General features: G+C 32.4%; 2 protein-coding genes across 9 annotated transcripts; one reads left to right on the forward strand and one right to left on the reverse strand.

The window, feature by feature from the left end:
- Positions 1–1,805: 1,805 nt before the first annotated feature.
- Positions 1,806–4,316, reverse strand: LOC131612127 (F-box/kelch-repeat protein At3g23880-like). The gene is made up of 2 exons (XM_058883947.1): positions 2,969–4,316; positions 1,806–2,610 (listed from the first exon to the last, which is right to left on the reverse strand). Exon 1 carries the CDS (start codon positions 4,264–4,266, stop codon positions 2,971–2,973), a length of 1,296 nt encoding a protein of 431 aa, XP_058739930.1. The 5' UTR covers positions 4,267–4,316; the 3' UTR covers positions 1,806–2,610; positions 2,969–2,970.
- A 2,299-nt stretch (positions 4,317–6,615) lies between these two features.
- Positions 6,616–12,233, forward strand: LOC131609651 (DDB1- and CUL4-associated factor homolog 1-like). 8 transcript variants are annotated; one of them, XM_058881417.1, is made up of 10 exons: positions 6,616–6,881; positions 7,078–7,377; positions 8,029–8,285; positions 9,143–9,234; positions 9,328–9,440; positions 9,788–10,531; positions 10,626–10,743; positions 10,819–11,001; positions 11,104–11,508; positions 11,776–12,233. In XM_058881417.1, exons 7-10 carry the CDS (start codon positions 10,726–10,728, stop codon positions 11,866–11,868), a joined length of 699 nt encoding a protein of 232 aa, XP_058737400.1. In that variant the 5' UTR covers positions 6,616–6,881; positions 7,078–7,377; positions 8,029–8,285; positions 9,143–9,234; positions 9,328–9,440; positions 9,788–10,531; positions 10,626–10,725; the 3' UTR covers positions 11,869–12,233. The 8 variants fall into 8 exon arrangements, 7 of the variants coding, with proteins under 7 accessions (XP_058737400.1, XP_058737399.1, XP_058737405.1 ...); XR_009286298.1 differs by lacking the exon at positions 9,328–9,440 and having other exon boundaries at positions 10,626–10,702; XM_058881416.1 differs by lacking the exon at positions 9,328–9,440.
- Positions 12,234–23,690: the final 11,457 nt, after the last annotated feature.

A 23,690-nucleotide genomic window follows, 5' to 3' on the forward strand; every position in this document is an offset into this window, starting at 1 on the left:
TCTTTAAAAGAAACTGAAAATATTATTTCAAAATATAACTTTAGAAAAATAGTGTTATCCACGGATATACGGATATGAAGCGGATATGGATATCATATTTATTTAACGGGGCGGACACAGATATCATACTATCCGTCCCCATGTATATTCATTTACATCTTTAATTATAAATGTATTAACCAACTTTTACACTTCATTGATCAACTTTATATTTGAGAACCCATTAACCAAGTTATGAACTATATTAGCCAATTTATTACATAATATTAACTAAAGTTGGTTTACTACGTAAGAATTAATATTTCATATCAGAACACTCGATAATCAAACTATGAATTATATTAACCAATTTATAATACTCAATTAACTAACTTTACTTTATAACTTAAAAATACTTTTTTTATGTCAGAATATATGTTAACCAAACTCTAAACTGTGTTAACCAAGTTCTAATATTTCATTAACCAAAATAATTTATAAAAAAACATTGAAAAATCTATCAATTTTTTTATAAAAAAAAAAAACTGCTCACGTATGTGGACAGTATATTGAAGGTAGGTGTAGGAATATCATTTCTCTTTGTTTTAAGGCTTTCAAGTGTTTACACTTGAATATAAATGGTTATATTAATTAATTAAAAAATTTCAGTCTGATTTACTAGGATGCATGTTCGTCATTACTTGATCAGTGTAAAATGATTTTTATAATGTAATTTTTTTGAAAATTATAAATATTTTTTTATAAAAGTTTCAAATGAAAATTTATCTTGAATAATTCTTTTAAAATATTATTTTACATATTTTATTATTTTTCTTACAATTATTTAATTTTGAAGTTATTTCAAATAGTTTTTCATAAAATTATTTTTCAGGATACAATTTTTTGAAAAAATTAGAATTTCGATTATGTTTTGATCTTATTGAATATATGTTTATGTTTTAGGATGTCAAATTTAATCTTTTAATTTAGAAAAAACAAATATAAAAAATTGTAATATTTTGAAAAACAATTCTATAAAATTCATTTTTAATAATAAAAAAAAATTACTTTAAAAGATAAAACAAATCAGTCCTTAAACTTTTTACTTTAAAAAATAGATTTTTTGGATAAATTTTTGGTACACAGTAGTTTTGATTGGGTGCTAATAATTTTAATAATGTGACTAAACACAGACATTTTCTGAGGCTTGAAAATAATAGAACCAAATAATTTGTAGAAGAAGAAATGAAAGGTAAATACAAAAGGCCAAAATATAACAATAAGTAGATTCTTTATTCCTCATTGAACCTAATAACTCCTTGGACCTTCGGATTGCAAGTTAATTCTCCATCTAATTTCCCTAATAAAACAGAAAAGAAGCTGCCTTATGATATGAGTGACAGTGGCATTCCAAAACTGATGTTGCAAACCTGGATTTGGAGCTATTGTGATTTATGCATTTGAAGCTGATGCGTATTATCACAGCAATTGCATCAGATTTTACATTAATCCATTGGAGTTTTAAGTCTTTTTTTATCCATCCAAACAATACCACTCTAACAGAGAATTCTTCCATTGTTTCACTATTGATGTGGATTGCAACCGGAGGCAACCGTCTTATAAGTGTCGGTAAAATTGTTCAAACCAAACTTAAAATTGATTTTGTCATTGAGAGCTGCGAAAATCACCAAAATACCTAAATTTTGGAGTTTTGGTCAGGCTCTATAAACAGAGCCTGTACTCTTCAAACTCACTAGTGAAAGAATAACCAGACAAACAGACAATCTATTGCAAATACCAACTATACGAGAGTCCTCATGTAGTTCAAGCACAAGATCATACTAAACTATAATCATGAATTGAACCTCCTATGACTAGGGCCACAAAAGTTATTAAATTTACGTCTTTCGTACTTCATGCATATTTCATTCATTAAAGGAATCACTCACTCGCACTTTCTAAACTTGGTTCTTGAAAAATCAATAGTAACTGTAGTACAAAAGCCTAAGTATACTAGCCACTTAAATACTCCACAAACATCTCATACTATCTAATCTCAGACTTAATAAGCAAGTTCCTACCATGTTCCCAATTGCTAATGTCCCGATGTCTCACCGACTGCGCTTTACAATGCTTTACTCAGACCCTCCGTGTAGGTAGTCCGTTTAGAGCCATCCAAAACCAGTTAGTTCTGACCAGTTATAATTATACATTCTCTCGCACGCCTACTAGTATTAAGGACTTTCTTCAAACAATAGCAGGCCTATTGCTAATCCTAACAATTTACTTGAGCCAAAGGAACACGGTGACTTTAACACTTTAGTACATAACTAATGTTACATAAGTGAATTAGGAATACACAATAATTAACATTATGCGTTTATCTCACCAAGGTTTAAACTGAAACAAATAAGTAATAAACATTGCAATGCAGTACCAAGATGAAAGAAATAAAAGAAATGTTTGGATATGCAAACAAAGATGAAATTACCTAGACAAATTTCATTCTAAAATCCTAACTAATTCAAACCATGTTCCTCTGAATTCTTCCTCATCTGACAATGCCTTGGCTTCCGTTCCGCTAAACTCTTAATTCCCATACTATATTAGCTTTTGGTGGTTATCCTAATTCTGCAATCGACACATGAAAATAACATTTTATATGTTAATAACAAATGGATGTAAAAGAATGAATACACATTGAATAACAAGTGTTAAGGAAAAGCCATTCTGTAATTATAGCATGACAAAATGAAAGATCTACCAGTTGCAATACATTCCATAAAACTATTCCTATTCAAATAATTCAATGCGGGAATCTTTATCATATCTGTTGTTACTACTGATAATACTGTTCTGTAATCATCTAGAAAATAAAATCAATCTAACCAATCATAAAAAGAGAGTATTCACACAATTGGTAATTATGAAAACAATATCTACAAATTAACATGAATTCTAACACATAAACAATGGAAGAGGAACTTACCTTCAAAAAACTGAAACTAAGCTTTCAAAATAGTTCTCAGCCGCACACAAGGCATTATCCCTAGTTCTCTCATCAGTAATTCTTTTTCTTGCAGTAATGTTTGTTCGCTCTACTCGGCTATTTCTCCAATTATAGATGATATCTTGGGATACCTCCTGACTGCAATGAAGTATCACTGTATCGCCGTTTTCAGATAGAAACAATGGAACAATATCAAAAACATACTTATATCCATTATCACTATAGTTATAGTCAATTTGGAGATTGTGATAACTAATTTTAAGAAATTGAAACCAAGAATCTTGAACCCCAAATATCTTCATCTGCCATATAATAAGATGGGTTTCGTTATAACAATAAGAAAAAGAAAGACAGTCCCCCAACACACCAACATTTGGTTCAGTAGGCGGCACTTCATCAAAGCCACTAGGCGGTAGGTATAGATGATATGTCTCCGTTCCCAAATCAAGGGAAACAATAACAAATTGCTTAACTGTAATATTCTTAATATCCGTACGATAGAACCATAGTTTATTTTTAATAGCCAGCAAGTTAATACTGTTCTTGAAATACACGCCACAATTATCATCAGAGAGTTCTGAATCAGCTCCAAAATGCAAAGGAACAACCGGGAAACTTTCAATATCTCTCCAAACATTATCACCCATACTTAGAATTCTGACATCGCTTCCCTGTTCACGTCCACTGTAACGCGAGGCCACGACCTTATAAGTGTCGGTTGAATTATCATAACCAAAGAGGAAATTGTAATTGCCGTCATAGGAGGAAGGGAAGACAGAAGTATTATGAAATAAGCATAAGGACCCAAATTTAGGAGATGTCATCCTGGTGGCTGGGTTCCATAATCGGAACGAGTACTCAAAATACTCACGGGTGATGGATCTACCAACCAAACAGATCAATCCGTTGCAGGAACCAACAATATTAGAGCATCCTTTGGATTGCACCAGGTATTTCTCATCGACAGAAAGGGTGAAAGATGGATTGTCGAGTAAAGTGCTTACGGAGTAGGGAATGACACCATAGTCACGCACATATCTATCATCACTTCCATCGGATAACTCGCCAGGGATATCAGTTACATGTTGGGTGATGAGTAAGAAGTGGGTATTTTGTTTTGCTGATTTCTTGAGATGCAAATTCACGAAGGTGGGATCGGAGGTGAGAGTGCCCCAATACTTGTTAACACATTTGAATCGAAGAATAGATTTCACATTAAGAAGGGATAACACTTGCAGAATGAGATCGTCGGGGAAATACGGCGGAGATCGAGACATGATTCTATAAGAACTCTTGAAAAATGCTGCTAGTAATTGTTAAAAAATATGAAGAAAAAATAAAAAGCAAGAATAAATTGCAACTATTTATTATCACTATCTATTCATGATTTTTATTAAAAGAGAAATTAAATTTAAATATAAATATTTTAACTATTGTTTTTTTATTAAAAGATATTATTCAATAAAAAAATTAAAATACTGTATTAGAAAGATTTTTTTTTTAAATATACAACAAAAATTACTTAAGGGATATATTTATTAACTTGTCTAAAAATATAATGAAAAAAAGGAATCATGCAGTTTTTTATTGTCAATTTTTTTAAGTTGATGATTTACTTAAGGGATATATTTATTAACATGTCTAAAAATATAATGAAAAAAAAGGAATCATGCAGTTTTTTATTGTCAATTTTTTTAAGTTGATGATATATAAGTACCGAGACCTTGAGAGAAGCACACTCTCAAGACCCAAGCGATTCACCGCTAGACCACACATACACACACATTAATAAATAGAGATTAATTACTATGCACTATCAGCGTAAAATTTTACACAATTAGTACATAACAACCATTCACAAATATTATTTTATAAATAATTAAAATAAAAGTTAAATTTCAATAAATATTTAATGGTCAACGATTCCCTAATAATGTAAAACTGCTTTACACTGTTCCAATTAAATTCTTAATAAGTATTGTTAGTAAAAAAAATTAAAATATCGTATTATTAACACAAAGTTTAAAAAGTAAAACAAGCATTACTTAGTGAAATATTTATCAACTTGTGTAAAAAGATTAAACAAATTTATTATTCTTTTTAAAAAAAATTCTAAACATTACTATTATTTTATTTATTTTTCTTTAAATCTCCATATTCTTGTAATAGTTTTTTTTTTAAATATAAGAATCTAAAAAAAATTAGATACTGTTCTTGACTGGACCGACACTCGGCTCATTACACGGTCTGAGCCTATTGGGTGAAAGACGCAAAGAACACCTACTCGACAAACAAGCCCAACGAGGCTATCCGAGCAGTAGCTATCATGCGAAGGTGATCCATCGTGTCATTCGAGCAACTACCTTCCTCGCATGTGTCGACGACAACACCTCTTCGTATGGTTTGTCACCAACACCTCTTCGAACGTTACAGAGTCATCCTACCCCGAAAGACCGCGTCTTCCACTTCCAAGTATTTCAGGATGATTAAATCAGGTTGGAGGCCACATGCTGGTCTCCACTACACACGTAGACCATGGCAGTCTCCGTTTTGGGCATGCACATCCAGTCCAATATGGGGACCTTGTGAAGGTGTGAAAAACACTAGAAATGGGGGTTTGAATAGGGTTTTAACACCAAAAACTTTACCTTTAAAAGAAGTTGATTCTTGATAATAAAAATAAAAATGCAAGAAGGAAAGAATAATGTATGTTTATACTAGTTCACTTGAAAGTTATCAAGCTAATATAATCCACCCGTGAAGGTGATTTCGCCTTATCAACAAGGTCTTAATCCAATAATCTCATATTATTACAATGCACAAGCTAACCGCGAGATAAATGATCTGCTACCACATTTTCTGAACCTTTTTTTATCCCGGATTTCTAAATCAAATTCTTGTAAAAGAAGAACCAAACGTATGAGTCTTTGCTTAGAATTCGGGTTGGTAACCAGTTATTTAATTGTCGCATGGTCCGTGTAAATCACCACCTTCGACCTAATGATATAAGACCTAAATTTCTCATGGGCATACACTATAGCTAGCAGCTCTTTTTCAGTGGTAGCATAATTGACTTGAGCGTCATTTAAAACTTTGCTTGCATAGTGTATGACATGAAAAGTTTTGTCCTTTCTTTGGCCTAGCACCGCACATAAGTTCAAAATCATTTTTCCAGTTGGGTGCAACGATCATAAGTGTGGTTACTAGCTTATCTTTCAAGTCATCAAAAGCCTTTACAGAAGATTCATAAAAAATAAAACACGTACCTTTGTTGAGTAAGTTACTCCGAGAAAATGGCTTGCATACAATGTTGAAAGCACTACACCAAAAAGGACTTTAGACAGCGCACCTTAGACAGCGCTTTTATATAAAAGCGCTGCTATAAGTAAAATAAAAAATAAAACACGGAAACTGTTCAGGAAAATGAGAAAAGGCGCTGCTAAAAGGGTGACCTTAGACAGCGTTTTTAAAAAGCGCTGCTAAAAGGGTTGCTTTTGAAAGCGCTTTACGAAAGCGCTGGTAAAATACCACATTAGCCAGCGCTTTACGAAAGCGCTGGTAAAATACCGCATTACCCAGCGTTTTAAAGCGCTGCCTAAGGCACTTCTAAAAGCGCTGCCATTAGTTTATAAAAAATAAAATAAAACTCAGAATCCCTTCAGACCCACTTCATGCTTCCAAGAAACCCTATGGCCTGGGACGCAGCAGAGCTTCCATCTTCATTAAGCCCTAGTAGCTACCGCCAAGACCTCCGCCTTCCAATCCTCTCAAACGCAGATTTAGAAGATTAGAAGAGAAGACTCAACTCTTACGCTCACAACACATTTACAACACAATCACATCGCTACCGAAGAAGAGAACAAGAACAAGAATCTACGCTGAATTCGGTAAGGTAGGTTCTCTATTTCCTTATGATTCTTTCGGAATTTGGGGGTAAACAAAAATTAGGGTTGTTAGGTTATGGTTCTGAATCTGATATTTAGGAATAGGGTTTAGAAATTCACTCTTTTCTATTTTCTGGTTCCGAATCTTTTGACGAGTTTGTACCATGTTGTGTGTTTGAAATAAATTGCTTTTTTATATCATAGGGAAATGCTTGTTGATCTATGGCTGCTGTTGGAGTAGAAGTGAAGCATGCAGATGGTGCAGCTGAGGAACATTGCTCTGCCAAGCTAACCAAGCAGGGTGAGGGGCTTCGACAGTACTATACTCATCACATCCATGAGCTACAGTTCCTTCTCCGTCAAAAGACCCGTAATCTTAATCATCTTGAGGCTCGACGTAACGAGCTCAATTCTAGGGGTTCGTTAAATCTAATTCAAACTTAGGCTGAGGCTTCCAACAGGAACTGTGAAAGGATGAAGCACCCAAATAGATTCTAGAGAATGGTAACATGTTTTACACTTCATGTATGTTTTGAAAATCGAAATTCCCAAAAGCCATAATCTAGTACTCTCACCATTTCCACTCAGCAACTTTTTAACCTCCATAACCATATGCTCAAAAGAACAGTAGTAGCTCCTTTTTTGCTCACAGTGACTTGACCAAAACTCAAACAACCATTTCAAATCACCTTCGGCATTCAAAACACTCTCTCCTACAATGACAGTGTTTCTTCTCCTCTTCACTAGCTCATTCAACACACTAGTTACATCATCATTATTAACATATTCTATAGGCTTGGAATTGGTGAATGAATTCGAACCGCCGAGGATAAGAGTTTGATGAGGCTTAATGTTAATGTTAATTTCTTTCTGTGAAGAAACTTCCATTGGAAGAGCTTGTTCCACTTCAACTCTTGCTTTCACAAGAGTACTAGAGAAACCAGCTTCTCTCATAACTCTACTAACACTTGGATCATCAAGTATAGAGATTATGAGCTGCTCAACTTCAATCTTCAAGGCCAGAATATGCTGCTGCTCTTATTCTCGAAGTGTTATTGTTTTATTCTATTTCTGTTACGCGTGCGTTTATTGTTAAATTGAATTGTGTTTTTTTTTTTTGTGAAATTTGTTAATACCGTGTGTTGATTGTTGTAGGTTTGAGGAGAAGTGTTAATGGCGTTTAAACAAGGAGTGAAATCAAAGCGATTTGGTTTGATTAGTACAAAAGCTGCGAATTCGCCTTCTTCTTCAATGACGTCGTCTTCTAAACAGTTTCGAGAAACCTCCAATGATGCTCCGAGCTTGCCGGCATCGTCGAATAAGCCGCGACAGTTTTATCCAGAGACTGTGCCTTTGGAGGCTCAGAAGACTAAAGAAAATGTTATTGTGACGGTTCGGTTTCGGCCTTTGAAGTGAGTGACTTTTTTTCTTTTACAGGAAATATTGGTTGCATGCATTTTACTTGGGTAAACTTAGCGAAAAGCTTGAATATTCACATGAACACATCAGTTGTTAAAGCCTCACAAACACATTGGAAGAAACACTGACTTCCATCACCACAACCACTCCTCAACTGTATAGAATGTTAATTAGAACACATAAACCTTTAAAACTACTTGTGTAATGTTGAATCATACTGTAAAATCAGTGATATTGGCAGCATTTCAATTAGAATAGTGTAGTGTCAATCAGAAACAGTTTTCCAATTTGTAGTTTGTGTTTATGGCTTTGTCAACCTATAGTGTTTAACATGAAAAAGACATGCTCATATAACCATTGCTGAAGGAAAGAAGAGTTCAGTGATCTTGGCATCAGAAGCATCTATAATGGATCAAGCAAATAGAGCAAGAGATTGATTACATTTTTATATATTGGTTCCAATTTCCTCTTATGCGAAAATATTATTCTCTAAGATAGCTTTGATATCTGGTGGATTTAATGTGCTAAGTGCCAACTCATATTTAATTTGAAACTTTTATTTATATCAGTGTGCTCATTTGTAGAGTCCAAAACTCTTTTTAGATGAATGATTTTGCATGCAGAGATGATAAATTATGGATTGGACCATTCTTACTTTAATATTGAGATATGACTATAAATTTAGATGAAAGATTTTGCATGCATTGATGATAAATTTGGTGTTCAATTTAGCATGTTTTCATCGCCTGTTTTCTTTATCTATCAATTTAGCTTGATTGATGTTCCCATACTACACTGTTACTTTCATTTGATATCTTTGAAATTTATTATTAGCACCATTCATTTTCAGGTGAGGCTGAAGCCATCATTTCCAAGGCAATAGCAACAGCTGAAGGACTTTCTGTTGTGTCACAAACCTTAAAAGAAAATGGAGGATCAGAGGTGAGGTTATGCACTTCTTCCTGTTACATTTTTTTAATGTTTTTTTTAGTAATTTTGTATGTTTTCATCTAAGTATTACAATGTGTTGGCCAGAAATCATGTTTAGGTTGCAAGCTCCATATGTTTAGAGTTCCATTGTTTGTGTATCAAAGATGGTTGGAATTTTAAACTTTCAATATCCTAGCATTCCATTTAGACAAACTAAAGTGAGTGACTACATTTGTATAAAGTCCAGTTGACCGTTTCTTGTGTAATGTTTGTTTTCTTGGAGGAGCATTTAACCCACTCATACCATGTTACAAACTTAATGTTTTGCTGTATCAACCCAAAATCAAGAATGCTCATAAATGCATGTTTGATTAAATGTGAAAATGTAGCTTTTACATTGCTTTGTAGTAAAAGTTTCACACTAAGAAACATGTTTCGTTTTTTGTGAAAATGGTTTATGAGAATAATTTTTTCCGCAAAGCAATGGTAGACTCCTATTCTTTGGTAATTTGTAGAAAAAAGTGTTTAATTAACACTTAATATATTCTTGTGCATTATTTGTCAGAGCGGGGTATGTATATGCTATATTGGCAGGCGAACAAATTATTCGCACATTTCCACACCACCTTTTCCAGGAATAAAAACATGGGAAGTAGAAGTTATTTCATTCTTGTGAATATTTTATGAGAATAAATTTTGTAACTCTATCATATATTTTTTTAATATTATCATTAAAAATACTATTTAATCTATTATTTAACTTCAATAAAATTAAAAATGTGTTTTATCAAATTGAATAATACTACATAGTCATTCAAACAACTAACTTTTTATCTTACGGGTCACTATTAAATTATTACCTTTATTTGAAGATAAAATTCTTATTTTAAAATGTCAAATTTTTTTCTTTCTCCATGTCACAATTTTGTTTTTATTATTTAATAAAAATGAGTTTATATAAAAATTATTTATTTTACAATTATAACCATTGAAATATGTATCAACAATCAAAATCTTATTAGTAATTTTTTTTAATGGTTAATTTCCATTTTACCTATGCAATTTGGTCAAATTTCTTTACTTCACATTTTTCTTATTGTTCAAAAAATACTACACCACAAATAATACACCCGGGCGACAACACGGGTCTCTGACTAGTTTTCTTATACAATACTACACCTCATGCATTTGAAACTTACTAACCTTTAAATGAATTCTTTTAGGAGAAGACTTAATTTCCCCTTGCCACTGCAAAGGTACACAAAAATATGTCCATAGATCATGTTTAGATAGCTGGAGATCTACCAAGGTAACCTCCTTATCATTCAATTTGTCTTACGAATATACACGTGTTTACAATCATATCATAAATGATGCTTATTCACTCGTTTTCTGTGTATTAGGAGGGCTTTTCTTTTTCTCACTGTACAGAGCGCAGAGCTGTCTTCATATTACGAGCAAATTTCCCAAAAGATTGCTGGTGATTTTCCACTGCATTTTACTATGTTCGAATTGTGTCAGGTATGGCATATTTAGTTTGTGTTCCCTCTGTCTTGCAATTCATTTATTTACATAGTTCATCTTTGTGTTTTGTAGGCCCCAACTGTGGAGCGATATCTACATGATTTACTTCAGTATGCATTGGGGGTTTTGCAAATTGTTACATTGGTACCTAGCAGTCAAAAGATGATTGTAAATGCAACATTAAGCACCAACCAGTCTGGTATTTATGTAATTTTAGATGCTGCAAATATTAGCAATAGTCATGTGGACCCTGAGGTAAGTGTCTTGAGGTAGCAATTGGAGTGTTTGTTTCACTAACATTTGTTGTTAAATGGAGTTCCTTAAGATTTTTGACACGCTGATTTTGCTGCATTTCAGATAATTCAATCAGCCTTAAATGTTTTAATCACCCTTGTTTGCCCCCTCCTGCAATCAGCAATAAACCACCTGCATTGTCACAAGGCCAGCAGTTTGCGTCTTCCCAAACCTCTAATGGTGCTCTCTCTGAGACTAGAGATAGATATGCCGACCGATCTGCTCAAGGTGCCAGCCATATTGATCCTAGGGACGCTGTGCCGGCCTTGCCACACAGCTGAACAAGGATATCATCAGGCAAGAGAGGCTGTCTGTTCTAGTAATGGTATAAAGGTTCTTATACAAATCATCTCTTCGCGTGTATGTTCATCTCCTGGTGCTCTGGACTGTCTCCGTGCTCTAGCTTGTCGAGTTCTGCTTGGATTAGCCAGAGATGACAATATTCCACATACATTGACAAAACTTCAGGTGAACAACCTTAACTGTTTGTTGAACATTTTCATACTCAAAATGGACTCTAACCTTGCACCTTATTCCAAGGTGCATGGGTAAATTCTGTAAGTGTAGAAATGTTTAGAAATTCCAGGGTTTGCACCTCCCTTGTCAAAAGGCCTAATCTCATAAAATGACAGTATCCCTCATCCACTTTTATTGTTGAATGAATTTTGCACTGTTCTGATTTTGGTTTTATGTATGCGGGGCTGATTTATGCATTTGTTTTTTTTGTCTTGCCAGGTTTGGTTTCGTATCATGTTCCACTCAGTCTTTTGTGTTGGATGTAGGGATGGAAATGGTAGGTTTCTCAATTTCAAGGCTAACACTGAATAGGCTTAGGTGGATCAGTTCTGTCATGCTCCTACTCACAGTGTTTCTGTTGCCCTTTGACTTTATGCATATTAGTATTTTTGCATGATCACAGCTTGCCTTGGATCACTTCCGAAATGGATATAACCTTCATCAAGGATTTTGGTCTTGTCTTTGCAAAGCTTTGGAGCCATTTGAGTTAGCATAGGGGCTGGCTGAAATGAATTGGTTAGAGAAGGTAGTTTAGAACTTTTAGGAATGTTAAGCAGTAGCATGTAGATTCATCATTAGCTTTGTGTAAATTATAACCATATTGACATGCTCAAAACTATGATCTGATCCAGGATTTCCAAAAAGAGATTATTATGTGAAATTATTAGTTTGTGGTATATTGAAGGTGTTATTTTTAGTGAACTATGATTGAAGATGTTATTTTTATATATGAATAAGTTTTTTAATTTAAGATCATAAAAATATTTTTATGTAAAAATGATTATTAAGTCTAATAATAATAATTTTTTTTAATCTATTTTATCAAATCAATTAAACATATATTTTATTATTAGACAGCGCTTAAAGAGAAAAGCGTTGTCTGAAGTGGGGAAAAGTGCTGCCTAAAGAGGGGAATAGACAGCGCTTTTAAGAAAGCGCTGTCTAAAGTGATGCCTAAAAGATGATCAAAAGCACTGTCTAATGAAAAAGCGCTGCTAAAGGGGTACTGACAAAAGCGCTGTCTAATGCAAAAGCGCTGTCTAAAGTGGACATATAGCAGCGCTTTTAAAGTCAAAAGGCTGCCTAAAGGGGGTCTTTAGCAGCGCTTTCAAGGTGAAAAAAAGCGCTGCCTTTACCTACGGCAGCGGGGGAATAGACAGCGCTTTAAAGCGCTGCCTAAAGTAAAAAAAAGCGCTGTCTTTTTACTTGTTTGGCGTAGTGAAGGTGGCGGGGGCATTACATAATCCAAATGGCATTCTTTTGTATGCAAAAATGTCCGAACGGACATGTGAAAGCTGTCTTTTCATGGTCTTATGGGTTTACCACAATCTGATTATACCCTGAATACCCATCCAAGAAGCAATAATAATTCTGCCCCGATAACCTCTCAAGCATTTGATCCATGAATGGCAGAGGGAAGTGATATTTTCTCGTAGCTTTGTTGAGTGTACGATAATCGATACAAATTCTCAACCCTGTTACAGTTCTTGTAGGTATCAGTTCATTCTTCTCATTATGGATGACTGTCATTCCACCCTTCTTAGGAACAACTTGCACTGGACTCACCCAAGCACTATCAGAGATTGGATATATCATTTCTGCCTCTAATAGTTTCACAACCTCTTTTCTCACTACCTCTTTCATCGTTGGATTTAATCTTCGTTGTGGTTGCGCTACCAGCTTGAATTCCTCTTCCAACATGATCTTGTGCATGCAATAAGCGGGGCTTATACCTTTTAGATCGGCTAAGACCCACCCAATTGCCTCTTTATTTTTCTTGAGAACTTGGAGAAGTCTTGACTCTTCGTGTGTTGTTAATTGTGCACTAATGATGATTGGCTTCTGACCTTCCTCGTCTAAAAAAACATATTTCAGATAAGATGGGAGCATCTTTAACTCAATCTTTGACTCTTTTACTTCTTTTTGCACTTCCAATTCTTCAATCTTGTCATTTTTTATATTCGTGCCTCCACCTTTTTCAAGCTCTTTTAAAAATACTTCGATTTCTTTTTCTTCTTCTTGAGTGAGCATGTTAAAAGAATAAATAAGAGATCTCTCTAATGGGCTAGAGATATGGATTTGATTTGCAACTTCTCTGACAACCTCTTCGGTAACATCTATTCGGAAACAATCATGTTTGTCTTTGGGTTGTTTCATTGCCTCGAAAAGATTAAAGCACACCTCTTCATATTTCACTCTTGTAGCTGTAAAAAAATACCCGACGTGTTCAAACACATCGAAATACAACAGAGTCGCCACCAAACTTTATTTATTCCAAAAAAGGAAAGGAAAAATATCGATAAAACCCACAAATTAAAAATAAATGGATAAGATGGTCATCGCAACCAAATTTAGGTTCGAGAGTCGGTTAAGCAAGGGGAAGGTATTAGCACCCCTCACCTCCATTGTACTCGATGGAACCCATTTAGTTAGTTTTGTGTTTGAGTGTTAGTGTGATGTTTGCGTTCTTTTGTTTATTAATCGAGAAACTAGAGAAGAAAGGGTTTTAGTGTTTTTTATTATTGTGAGGAAAAAGAAATGATTTTTTATTATTATGCTCGCCAAGACGTTTGTATCTTGTGCCTATGTATTCCCTAATGCAATGGGAAAGTCAGAGCAATCGTAGTTCGGGCGAAGAACCACGAAAAGTTTGTTGGTTGATTTTAGCGAGAGGTACTCGATCGCTTTCAAATGGAGACAATACTACGCTCACATGGATAAGAGATCACTACAAGAATGGATGACTAAATTAAGAGTAAGACGAGATTTTGATCATCATCGCATTCGAGTGGAAGATATTCGATCTTCACATGTGGAAGTATGTTCGCATAAGAAATGAATAAGTGTCACGTTTATAAAAAGAGATTATTTTAAGATGAAAGAGCCATAAGGCAAATAGATTTGAATGAAATCGAGACTGTATTTCTTGAAAGGATGTTTAGTGAACACTTTGAGCATAGGTGTGCACCTAGCGCGTTGTTAACCCAAGATATTCAAAAGGTGTTCACCAATTGTCACTTGTTATCCACATTGGTAAAAGAGGATATTTGCGTACTTTTAGTAAAGGATTGAGCATAGGTGTTCACCTAGCGCGTCTTTACCCAAGGTATTCAACAGGAGCGAGTCTCATTGTCACTTGTTGTCCTTGTTAATTAATGTATTTTAATTCAAAAGATCATGGTATTCAAGAGGTGTTCACCCCTTGTCACTTAACCTCTCGGTTTGATTAATGTGTTTTAATTCAAAAGATCAAGGTATTCAAGAAGTGTTCACCTCTTGTCATTTGATCTCTTGGGTTAATTAATGTATTTTAATTCAAAAGATCAAGGTATTCAAGAGGTGTTCACCCCTTGTCACTTAACCTCTCGGTTTGATTAATGTTTTTTATTTCAAAAGATCAAGGTATTCAAGAAGTGTTCACCTCTTGTCATTTGATTTCTTGGGTTAATTAATGTATTTTAATTCAAAAGATCAAGGTATTCAAGAGGTGTTCACCCCTTGTCACTTAACCTCTCGGTTTGATTAATGTGTTTTAATTCGAAAGATCAATGTATTCAAGAAGTGTTCACCTCTTGTCACTTGATCTCTTGGTTTGATTAATGTGTTTTAATTCAAAAGATCAAAGGTATTCAAGAGGTGTTCACCCCTTGTCACTCGATCTTTCGGTATGGTTAAAAAGATTTTTGTGAAGAAGAAACTCGACGTTGGATCGAGAAATTTATTGTAACGACTTGGCGTTGGACGAGGGTTTATTATTCTTTTTTCGATTGGGATTAATCTAATTTTATTTTTATTTTTAATAAAATAAGATAAAATAAAAGTCTAATTCAAATATAATATAAAAAAAAAAAAGAAACTATGATTAAATATTTTTGTATTTTTTCAATCAACATAAAAAACAATAACATGAATATTAAACAAAAGTAATAGAAACAAAACAAAATTACTAATGGGCTAAAAGAGAAAAATAAAAGGGGGGTGATATAAAAGAAAATCGGTGGTGTAAGGGAGTTCAGGGTGGAATTTCGGTTGGGCTTCAGAATGTAACACCCAGGTCCAAATCAATACAAAAACTATCAACACAAAAGGAGTGTTTACGCAATCATGGGGTGTATGGGTTGGAAATTCGATGGGCCGAAGAAGCATGAGGCCCACAACAAAAAATTGAAAAAACAAGTAAACCCTAAAAAAAGACTAAGGGAGTCCGTCTCTTTCGTTTCTCTTTCTCTATTCAGTTCTCTCTCTGCTTATTTCGCTTATTTCACGTTCCAGATCAAATCCCTATGTTCGTACAATCTTCAACCTCACAATAACAACAACAAACTAGTTCCTCTTCCTGACTCGGTTTTCGGAAACAAAAACAAATTATATCTCCTTCCCTCGTATCACTCTCTCATGGATGCAGAGCTTTGAACTCTGTTCTCTCTCAATCTCTCGGTTGTTCATCATCTTTCACCGAAATAACATCAACAACAAAATCATCGGCCTCTCGTCTCTCTAGATCTCTCAAACTCGTCCCTCGTGTTTCTCACGGACTCTCATAAACCCAATCAGCAAACAAGAAAAACTTGCAATTTAGACAATCAAACACAATAAACCCTAATCCCCAGCAAGAAACCTAATCCCCGAATTCAATTGGTGTGATTCGGTCGCAAGGTTATGTGATTTTGACCATTTACAGAAGCTATTCATTGACCTTTTTTGGATGCAGGTCATGTTTAGCCAATTTGATGAACATTTTGGCATTTTTTGGACAGATGGTTGTTGTTTTGGGTTGGTTGGAGCAGTTTCTTGGACCATTTATTTGCTTGGAGGTGAAAAACGAGAACGTGATCCACAATGCTGGGACCACAACAAAAGACAAAACCAACTTGGGCCTTTTTTTAAAAAAATAAATAAATGGGCCTAAACTATAAATAAATAAACTTTAAACTTCTATTACTTTTTATTTGATTAATAAAAAAGAAACTAAAATAAACTTTAAACTAAAAATAAAAATAAAAAGATAAATAAACTTAATGATCTAAAACTAATTTTTTTATATTTTTTATAAATGAAATTAAACTAAAAATTAAAACATGCAAAAATGCAAATGAAAGCTATTTTTGTTGACTTTAATAAAAAGTCAATCTTTTTTCAAGATATGCAAAAATGCGACGATTGAACTATGAATGCACATGAAATACGAGCGCGACATGCCTAAATGAATAAAATCGGTAGGACAAAAATTGGGGTGCAACAACTCTCAACTTCATTATGCCATCATCAATATCTATCATCATTCTCGCTGTTTTCATGAATGGTCGTCCAAGAATGATAGGTGACTTCTTGTCTTCTTCCATGTCGATCACAACAAAATTTACCGAAAACAAAAATTTGTCCACTTTCACTAACATGTCTTGCGCAACTCCATGAGGGAGAGTGTAACATAAAATGTAAAAAACCAAATCAAACTAAGATGTCAGTAGACTTGTTCTAATTATACTCATTTTGATTTGTTCTAATTATACTCCTTTTGATTTATTTTGATTATTTTGCTTCGCCTCCAATACTTTCTGCATCCCATTTCTCCATTGTATCTAAATAACATAAGACCAAAACAACATAAGGAAAAAATATGAAAAATAAAACTCATCAAAACCAAAACAATAACAAATAAACAACATCAATGAACAACATACGATCATCACCGTCGCGCTTATCACTATGTCAATTCATTCTCCTTCATTTGAACATTCAAAAATCATTCAAAAATTTGCATTTGAAGTCCTTAGCACACTGACCTAATTTAAAAAACTCACACAATATTGACTTGGGAAACACCTAACAAAATCGAGATACATTAGTTCCTAGCAACACTGAATAACAAAAACCCATTAGCTATAATCCCAAAAAATATTACACAGTGAAATGATTACCAGTTGAAACTTTAGTCTGACTGGCAACAATTTTGAATAAATTATTCTGCTCCTTCTCTTTAGCCATCTTTTCCTCCCTATTTTTTCGGTTACAATCAATACATATCAGAAAACTCATTGGAAAACATTACTAAAAACACTAAAATTAAACAAAATTGATTAACAATAATTAAAAATACTACTTTTGCATCGACTTTGGGGCTGATTTTTGGCTACACGAAAGACTTAAGATTCTGAACATATTTCTGAACTGCTTTGCTTTTGTTTTTGTTTTGGAGATTAAAAATAGAATCCATAATCAAGTAAGGAGAAGAATTGGCAGATATGATGTAGAGAGAGAAAGAGATTTATAACAGAAATAGAAACTGAAGATTGAAAGGAGGACTGAATGAGATTCATATATAACTTACCTTACCGAAGTGAATCTAATTTGTCCAACCCTCCCTTCCCTTTCAGATCCCTGGACTGAATGTGGATTGTAACTGGAGGCCACCTCCTTAAAAGTGTGTGTTGAATTGTTCAAACCAAACTTTAAATTGATAATCCCATTGAGAGCTACGAAAATACTTGAATTTTTTAGTTGTACTTGTGGTCGGGTTTTATAAACTGAGGCAGTACTCTTCAAACTCACAAGTAAAAGAAGAACTAGACAAATAAATCAATCTATTGCAAATATCAACTATACGAGAGCCTTCTTTTTCGTTCAAAAAATAGTAAGGATCGATGGAAATGGTGAACATGGGTTCCTCATGCATGTAGTTCAAGCACAAAATCATACTAAACTATAATCATGAATTGAACCTCCTATGACTATAGCGCCACCAAAGTTATTCAATTTAAATCTTTCTCAAGATAGGTGGCCTATTACCCATAGATTTACTTTAACACTTGTTATTACACTACAGATGTAGAATTCCTACTACAACATATACAAGTTAATAAACATTGGAATGCAATAATTATCATATGCCTCGGCCTTTAAAAGAGGTTTTTGAATATGCAAACCAAGATGAAAAGCCAACATATAAGTGATAAACATAGATTTATTAAAAGAAAAAAAGTACTTATAATTTAATGGAAAAAGAAGAAATTTACGGTCAAGAATTAGAGAATGAGGAGAGTTATTCATGTAGGTTATTCTTATAACAAGTGTTCCAATTGATGTGCATTGGAAAATATGAGGGACTTTAATAATGAGAATGAAGCGCTGGAAGTGATGAGATGTCAAAATACTTTATTTCACGCGTGAAATAATATCCGGGGAAAACCAATGGTCCAGTTATTATTAAACAATCTACAAATTAATTAGTTAGAAGTAATAATAATTTAAAATTGGAAATTACTAAGCTGCCCATGAAAACACTTTTAAAATTGATCTGGTTAGGATAATAAAGTACTTTTAATAGTAATTAGTTTTTATATATTAAAATAGATGTCATAATCATTTTTAAAAAATTACTTTTATAATTTGTGACAAATAAATTATTATAAAATTAAATTTTTATTTAATCTCTTTATTCATTATTTATAACAAATTACATTTAAGTTATTCTTTATTAATAATAATTTACTTTAATTACATTATAACTATATTATGAATAAACATCCTTTTAAAATAAAATCAAAAGAACTCTTGGGATTTTAATTAATTCGAATATACATATCTGAATTAACCAATATTCAAAATTTTTTTTGGAGGAATTCGGATATGTATATTCAAATTAATTAATATTTCAAATTTTTTTTAGATACTTTCAAATATATAGTTGAAGGGTATTTTAGAATTTTTATGAGTAATTTTCACCGTATGCAATGAGAAAATTAGTAGGGATTAGTTTCATTTGAAAATTTGGGTTAAGCCCATTTTGTATTTGGTTGAGGCCCAATAAAACCCTACTTGCCAATTTAAAAAGATGTTTGCATTCATCGATGAGGGGGAGACGGCATTGACTATTAGCGACTGTTCATTTCATGAACAGAAACCTTCACTCACCTCACCATAAACTTTCCACAACAATATCCATTCAATACACTATCATCTTTTCTTCCTCTTCACTGAAACAACCACCAACACAAACACATTCACACTTCAGTCCCGGATTCGTACACGGAAACGACAACCTCTTGCTCACTCTCCACCCTCCAACTGAAGCAACACACACCTCCTGCAACTCACCCTCCATTACTTCAACAACAACTTAAGATGAGAGGAGAAGTGGAACAAGACCGCACATCCTCCACGAACGGGTTCTCAGCGACGTAAAGCCAAACGCATTGCCACCGGTTTGAACATCATCCTTTTTTACTCTGTTTGCATTTTACATTCTTCTTCTTCTTCTTCTTCTTCTTCTTCTGCTTTTTGTTTGAAATATTGAACTTGTTTTGTTTTGTTTGAAATTTGAAGAAGTGTTGTTAGTTAAGATTTGGTCTTATACTTGCTTTGTTGAAAATCTAAAGAGTTAAAGAAAGTTGGATCTAGTTTGGTTGAAATATTGAAAAGTGGAAAAAGAAATTGAGGAAGAAGGTTTGGAATGTGAAGAGATGGTAGTACTGGTTTTCATTATTTGCTAGTTTATTTCTTTTATTTATTTATTTCTTAATAATAATAATAATGCATGCCACATGTTTATATTTGATTGGTTGGGAAATAATGTTTTATTTTATTTTTTTTTGTAAAATCTTGGTATCCGACCTCACGTGAGAATGAATAGTATTAAAACCGGATACTTGAAATTTTCTCATTTTAGTTATTTGGTTTCTTTTGTTTTATTTTTATTTTTTAATCAACTAATTAAATCACATGTATCTAGATTATCATTCAATGTTATTTGTTTTACTTATTTTTAATCAACTAATTAAATCATATGTCACTGCATTATCATTCAATGTTATGGTCTTTAGGGACTTTGGAGTTAAAGGTTTTTTCTATTTTTCTTTTATTATTTATTTATTTTGAGTAAACAAAATATAATAACAAAAAATTTGATATGTTTTTCTTATTTTTAAAGATTGGAAGAGTGGATGAGATTTTGTTTTTGCCTATTTTTTTAGCCTATTTTATATTTTTATTTTATTTTATTTCTTATTTAAATTATTATTTGTTTGATTTATCTATTTTATATTATTTCTCTTTTTTTCCTTCATAAAAATCAATAAAAAATCAAAAAAATATTTTCTTTAATTTTCAAGATTTTTATTTAACTAAACTAATTAAATTATTAATTAATCCCTCCGTTCTAAAATAAGTGTCATAGTTGACAATTCACACAAATTAAGAAAATATAATAGATGAAAGATAGAGAATGACAATTTTATCAAATTATTTTTATTTGTTATTGGTGTAATCTTATCATCATTAATGTAGTGTGAGAGAAAGAGTAAATGAAGAGTATTAATTAGAGGGTTTAATTGGATTTTAAAAATTTAAAATTGTATTGGAAATTAAAAGTGACAATTAGTTTGGGACAAATAATTTTTACAATTGTGACATTTATTTTAGGATAGAGAGAATAGTTTTTTTAAATAACCATATTGAACTTAATTAATCCTCTTATTTGCTATGTTTGTTTAAATTTATCTTATGGATTTTCAAGTGCTTATACTTTCATATTCATCTTATTTGCTTGCTTGTTTAAATCGAAGGAAAGTGATTGATTTTTTTTTTTTTTTTGTGACTATTTTGTCATGTTTTAGTCTTGACTTGTATGTCTATTGTTTTCTTTGCTCATCTTTATTGTATACTTAATTCTTATCTCCCCAACCATTTTGCAAATAAACCTTTTAAACAAAAATACAAGGATATTAAAAGAGATATCTGTAGAGTATTATAGATACATAGAGTGTTAATATTTTTTTTTTGTATAATCAACCTTCATACTTTAGATATCTTTATTGCATTATTGTTGCTTTACTTTTAGTTTTTGCTTCATACTTTGCATGTTTATTTTGGGTTTTTATTCGCTCTTTTCTCATTCCCTTGAAAACAACAAAGCGTAGTGGCGATTTTCACTATATGAGTCACGTCAATCAATGACTTGATCTCAATTTTTTCCCGCTATAGTCAAAGCAAAAACATATTTTTAGGTAATAATTGGAGGTTATGGAGAACTTGAGGGTTGATATTTCTCTAATCGACCCTTAAACTCGTGATCCTTCCGTCTTTTCTCCACTAGAACTTGGGGGTTGATCATCCCTCCTTAAGGTGATATATTTGTGGAAAACAAGTGACCATAATCATCGAGATCCTATTCCATGGACGCAACCCGAAATGCCTTGCCACCCCTACCACTAACAATTGAAGAAACTCCAATAGGAACTCTTCGACATATGATTTGAGGAATTCATTCAATATTCCTCTTCTTATTCTTGCTTCTATTGCGTCAATTCTTTCATTAATATTGAACCTCATTATAGTTGATACTTCATTGACAATTCTATAGGTTGGAGTGGTTTTAGATTACAATTTTAGTCGTTACGATTCTCGCCTAGTGTTGCGATTTTGGGTATTGCAATTGCTACAATGCTCCGACCGTTCTAGGGGTAAATTTTTTTTAGAGGGGTTTTAAATACAATGTTGAAAAACAACTTACTAGTAAGTTGTTGATTCATTGTGGTTGCGGAAAAAATTCATGGATCGAATAATGATAAAATTTGTAAATCCAAGATAACCAAATAGTATGTTATTTAATATAAAAAATGAGCTCAAAAGTTCTAAAATGCTAAAAATGCATTCATAACCTAACAAAGTTTATATAATTTGTCTGCAATTATAATATTCTAATTCCTTATTAGGATCAACCTTACACATTCATTGTCATCGGCATCAACCATGTCATCATCATCAATATCAACCAAGTCATCACCCTCCTCAATCTTTGCTCTGAAACCGACCTCCACATAATAATCCTCATCAAGTGAGTCATCATCCTTATGAACTTCAAGGATAACCCATTACCGTTTACATTTGAAAATATTTTTTGAAAAATTGGGCTTAAAGTGAAATTGAAAAGTTAAATAATATGATAATTTTAAGTAAAGTAAACCACGTGAGTTGGAAATATAATAATTTTAAGTAAAGTGAATCACATGAGTTGGAAATAAAATAACCGTAGATGTTTATCTATAAGTTCTGAATAGTTTATTATTGGGTTAAATCGTATAGCGGTTTTCAACTTTAGTCCCTCCAAATATTTTTTTCAAAGAATGGCCCTCTAAATATTTTTTCTAAAGAATGCCTCTCATGGCAAAATCGTAGCTAAAAAGGTATCTAATTTCGTCGCTAAATAAAAAATCGCCGTTAAAATCGTCACTAATCTGTAACTGCTATATTTAGAGGGATGAAAAACTTATTTAACCCTTTATTATTCAATCATAAAATTGATACAATAAGTACAAATATATTATATTAGAGATACTTCTAAAAAATTACAATAAAATAAATTATGATAAACTCTTAGACATGTTTGTACCATAACACTATTATAAAATAATTATAAAATAATTAAAAACTTTAGGTTAAGATATACTTACAAAGAAATCTTCCAAGATATATTTACAAAGAAATCTTCCAAGTATATCTAGTAATTGCCTTGCCTTGGCTAGAATTGAGATCTCATACATCATGTTTTAGGTTTATAGAACATCCGACACTATAACCAATACTACTCTTTTTGTTCTTAATTTTACTAATACATATAATAATAATTAGTCTATCATTTTCATTAACAAATATATATTAAAAATAAAAACACTTTGAAATGAATGATCACTTTAACTCGTCTTAAAAGTGATTGTTCAGTATAATGACAAAGAACGTATAATTAACAACATAATTTTTATTGGGAGGAAGACATATAAATTGCTCACAATGACTTAAAAGATTAGGTGATTAATCTTGATATAAAGTATTTCTAATCAAATTGTAAATGTTAATTGTGTTTTCTTTTGTCATTTTTCTGCAGCAAAGTCTATTAATAAATGACTAAATAAAATTAAACATGATATGATCTAAAATATCTTGGAGATAAGATCTAAAATTAAAAGTCAATTATACATAGCTTGGATAAGTATTTAATTAGATTTAAATTCAAACTTTATTTATTAAAAATATCTTTTTATAATTACAAAACTCATATCATGTTTAATTTTGTTTAGACATTTATTATGGGACTCTGCTATGGAAACATACCGGAAAAAATACAATTAATATTTGAAATT

Source organism: Vicia villosa, linkage group LG6, assembly GCF_029867415.1.
Source record: "Vicia villosa cultivar HV-30 ecotype Madison, WI linkage group LG6, Vvil1.0, whole genome shotgun sequence".
Taxonomy (NCBI): Eukaryota; Viridiplantae; Streptophyta; class Magnoliopsida; order Fabales; family Fabaceae; genus Vicia; species Vicia villosa.

Coding starts and splice junctions, on each gene's coding strand:
- LOC131612127 (XM_058883947.1), bottom strand. CDS start 4,266: ATGTCTCGATCTCCGCCGTATTTCCCCGACGATCTCATTCTGCAAGTG.
- LOC131609651 (XM_058881417.1), top strand. Junction 11,002..11,103: donor ATAGTCATGTGGACCCTGAG/GTAAGTGTCTTG, acceptor GCTGCATTTCAG/ATAATTCAATCAGCCTTAAA. Junction 11,509..11,775: donor ATACATTGACAAAACTTCAG/GTGAACAACCTT, acceptor TTGTCTTGCCAG/GTTTGGTTTCGTATCATGTT.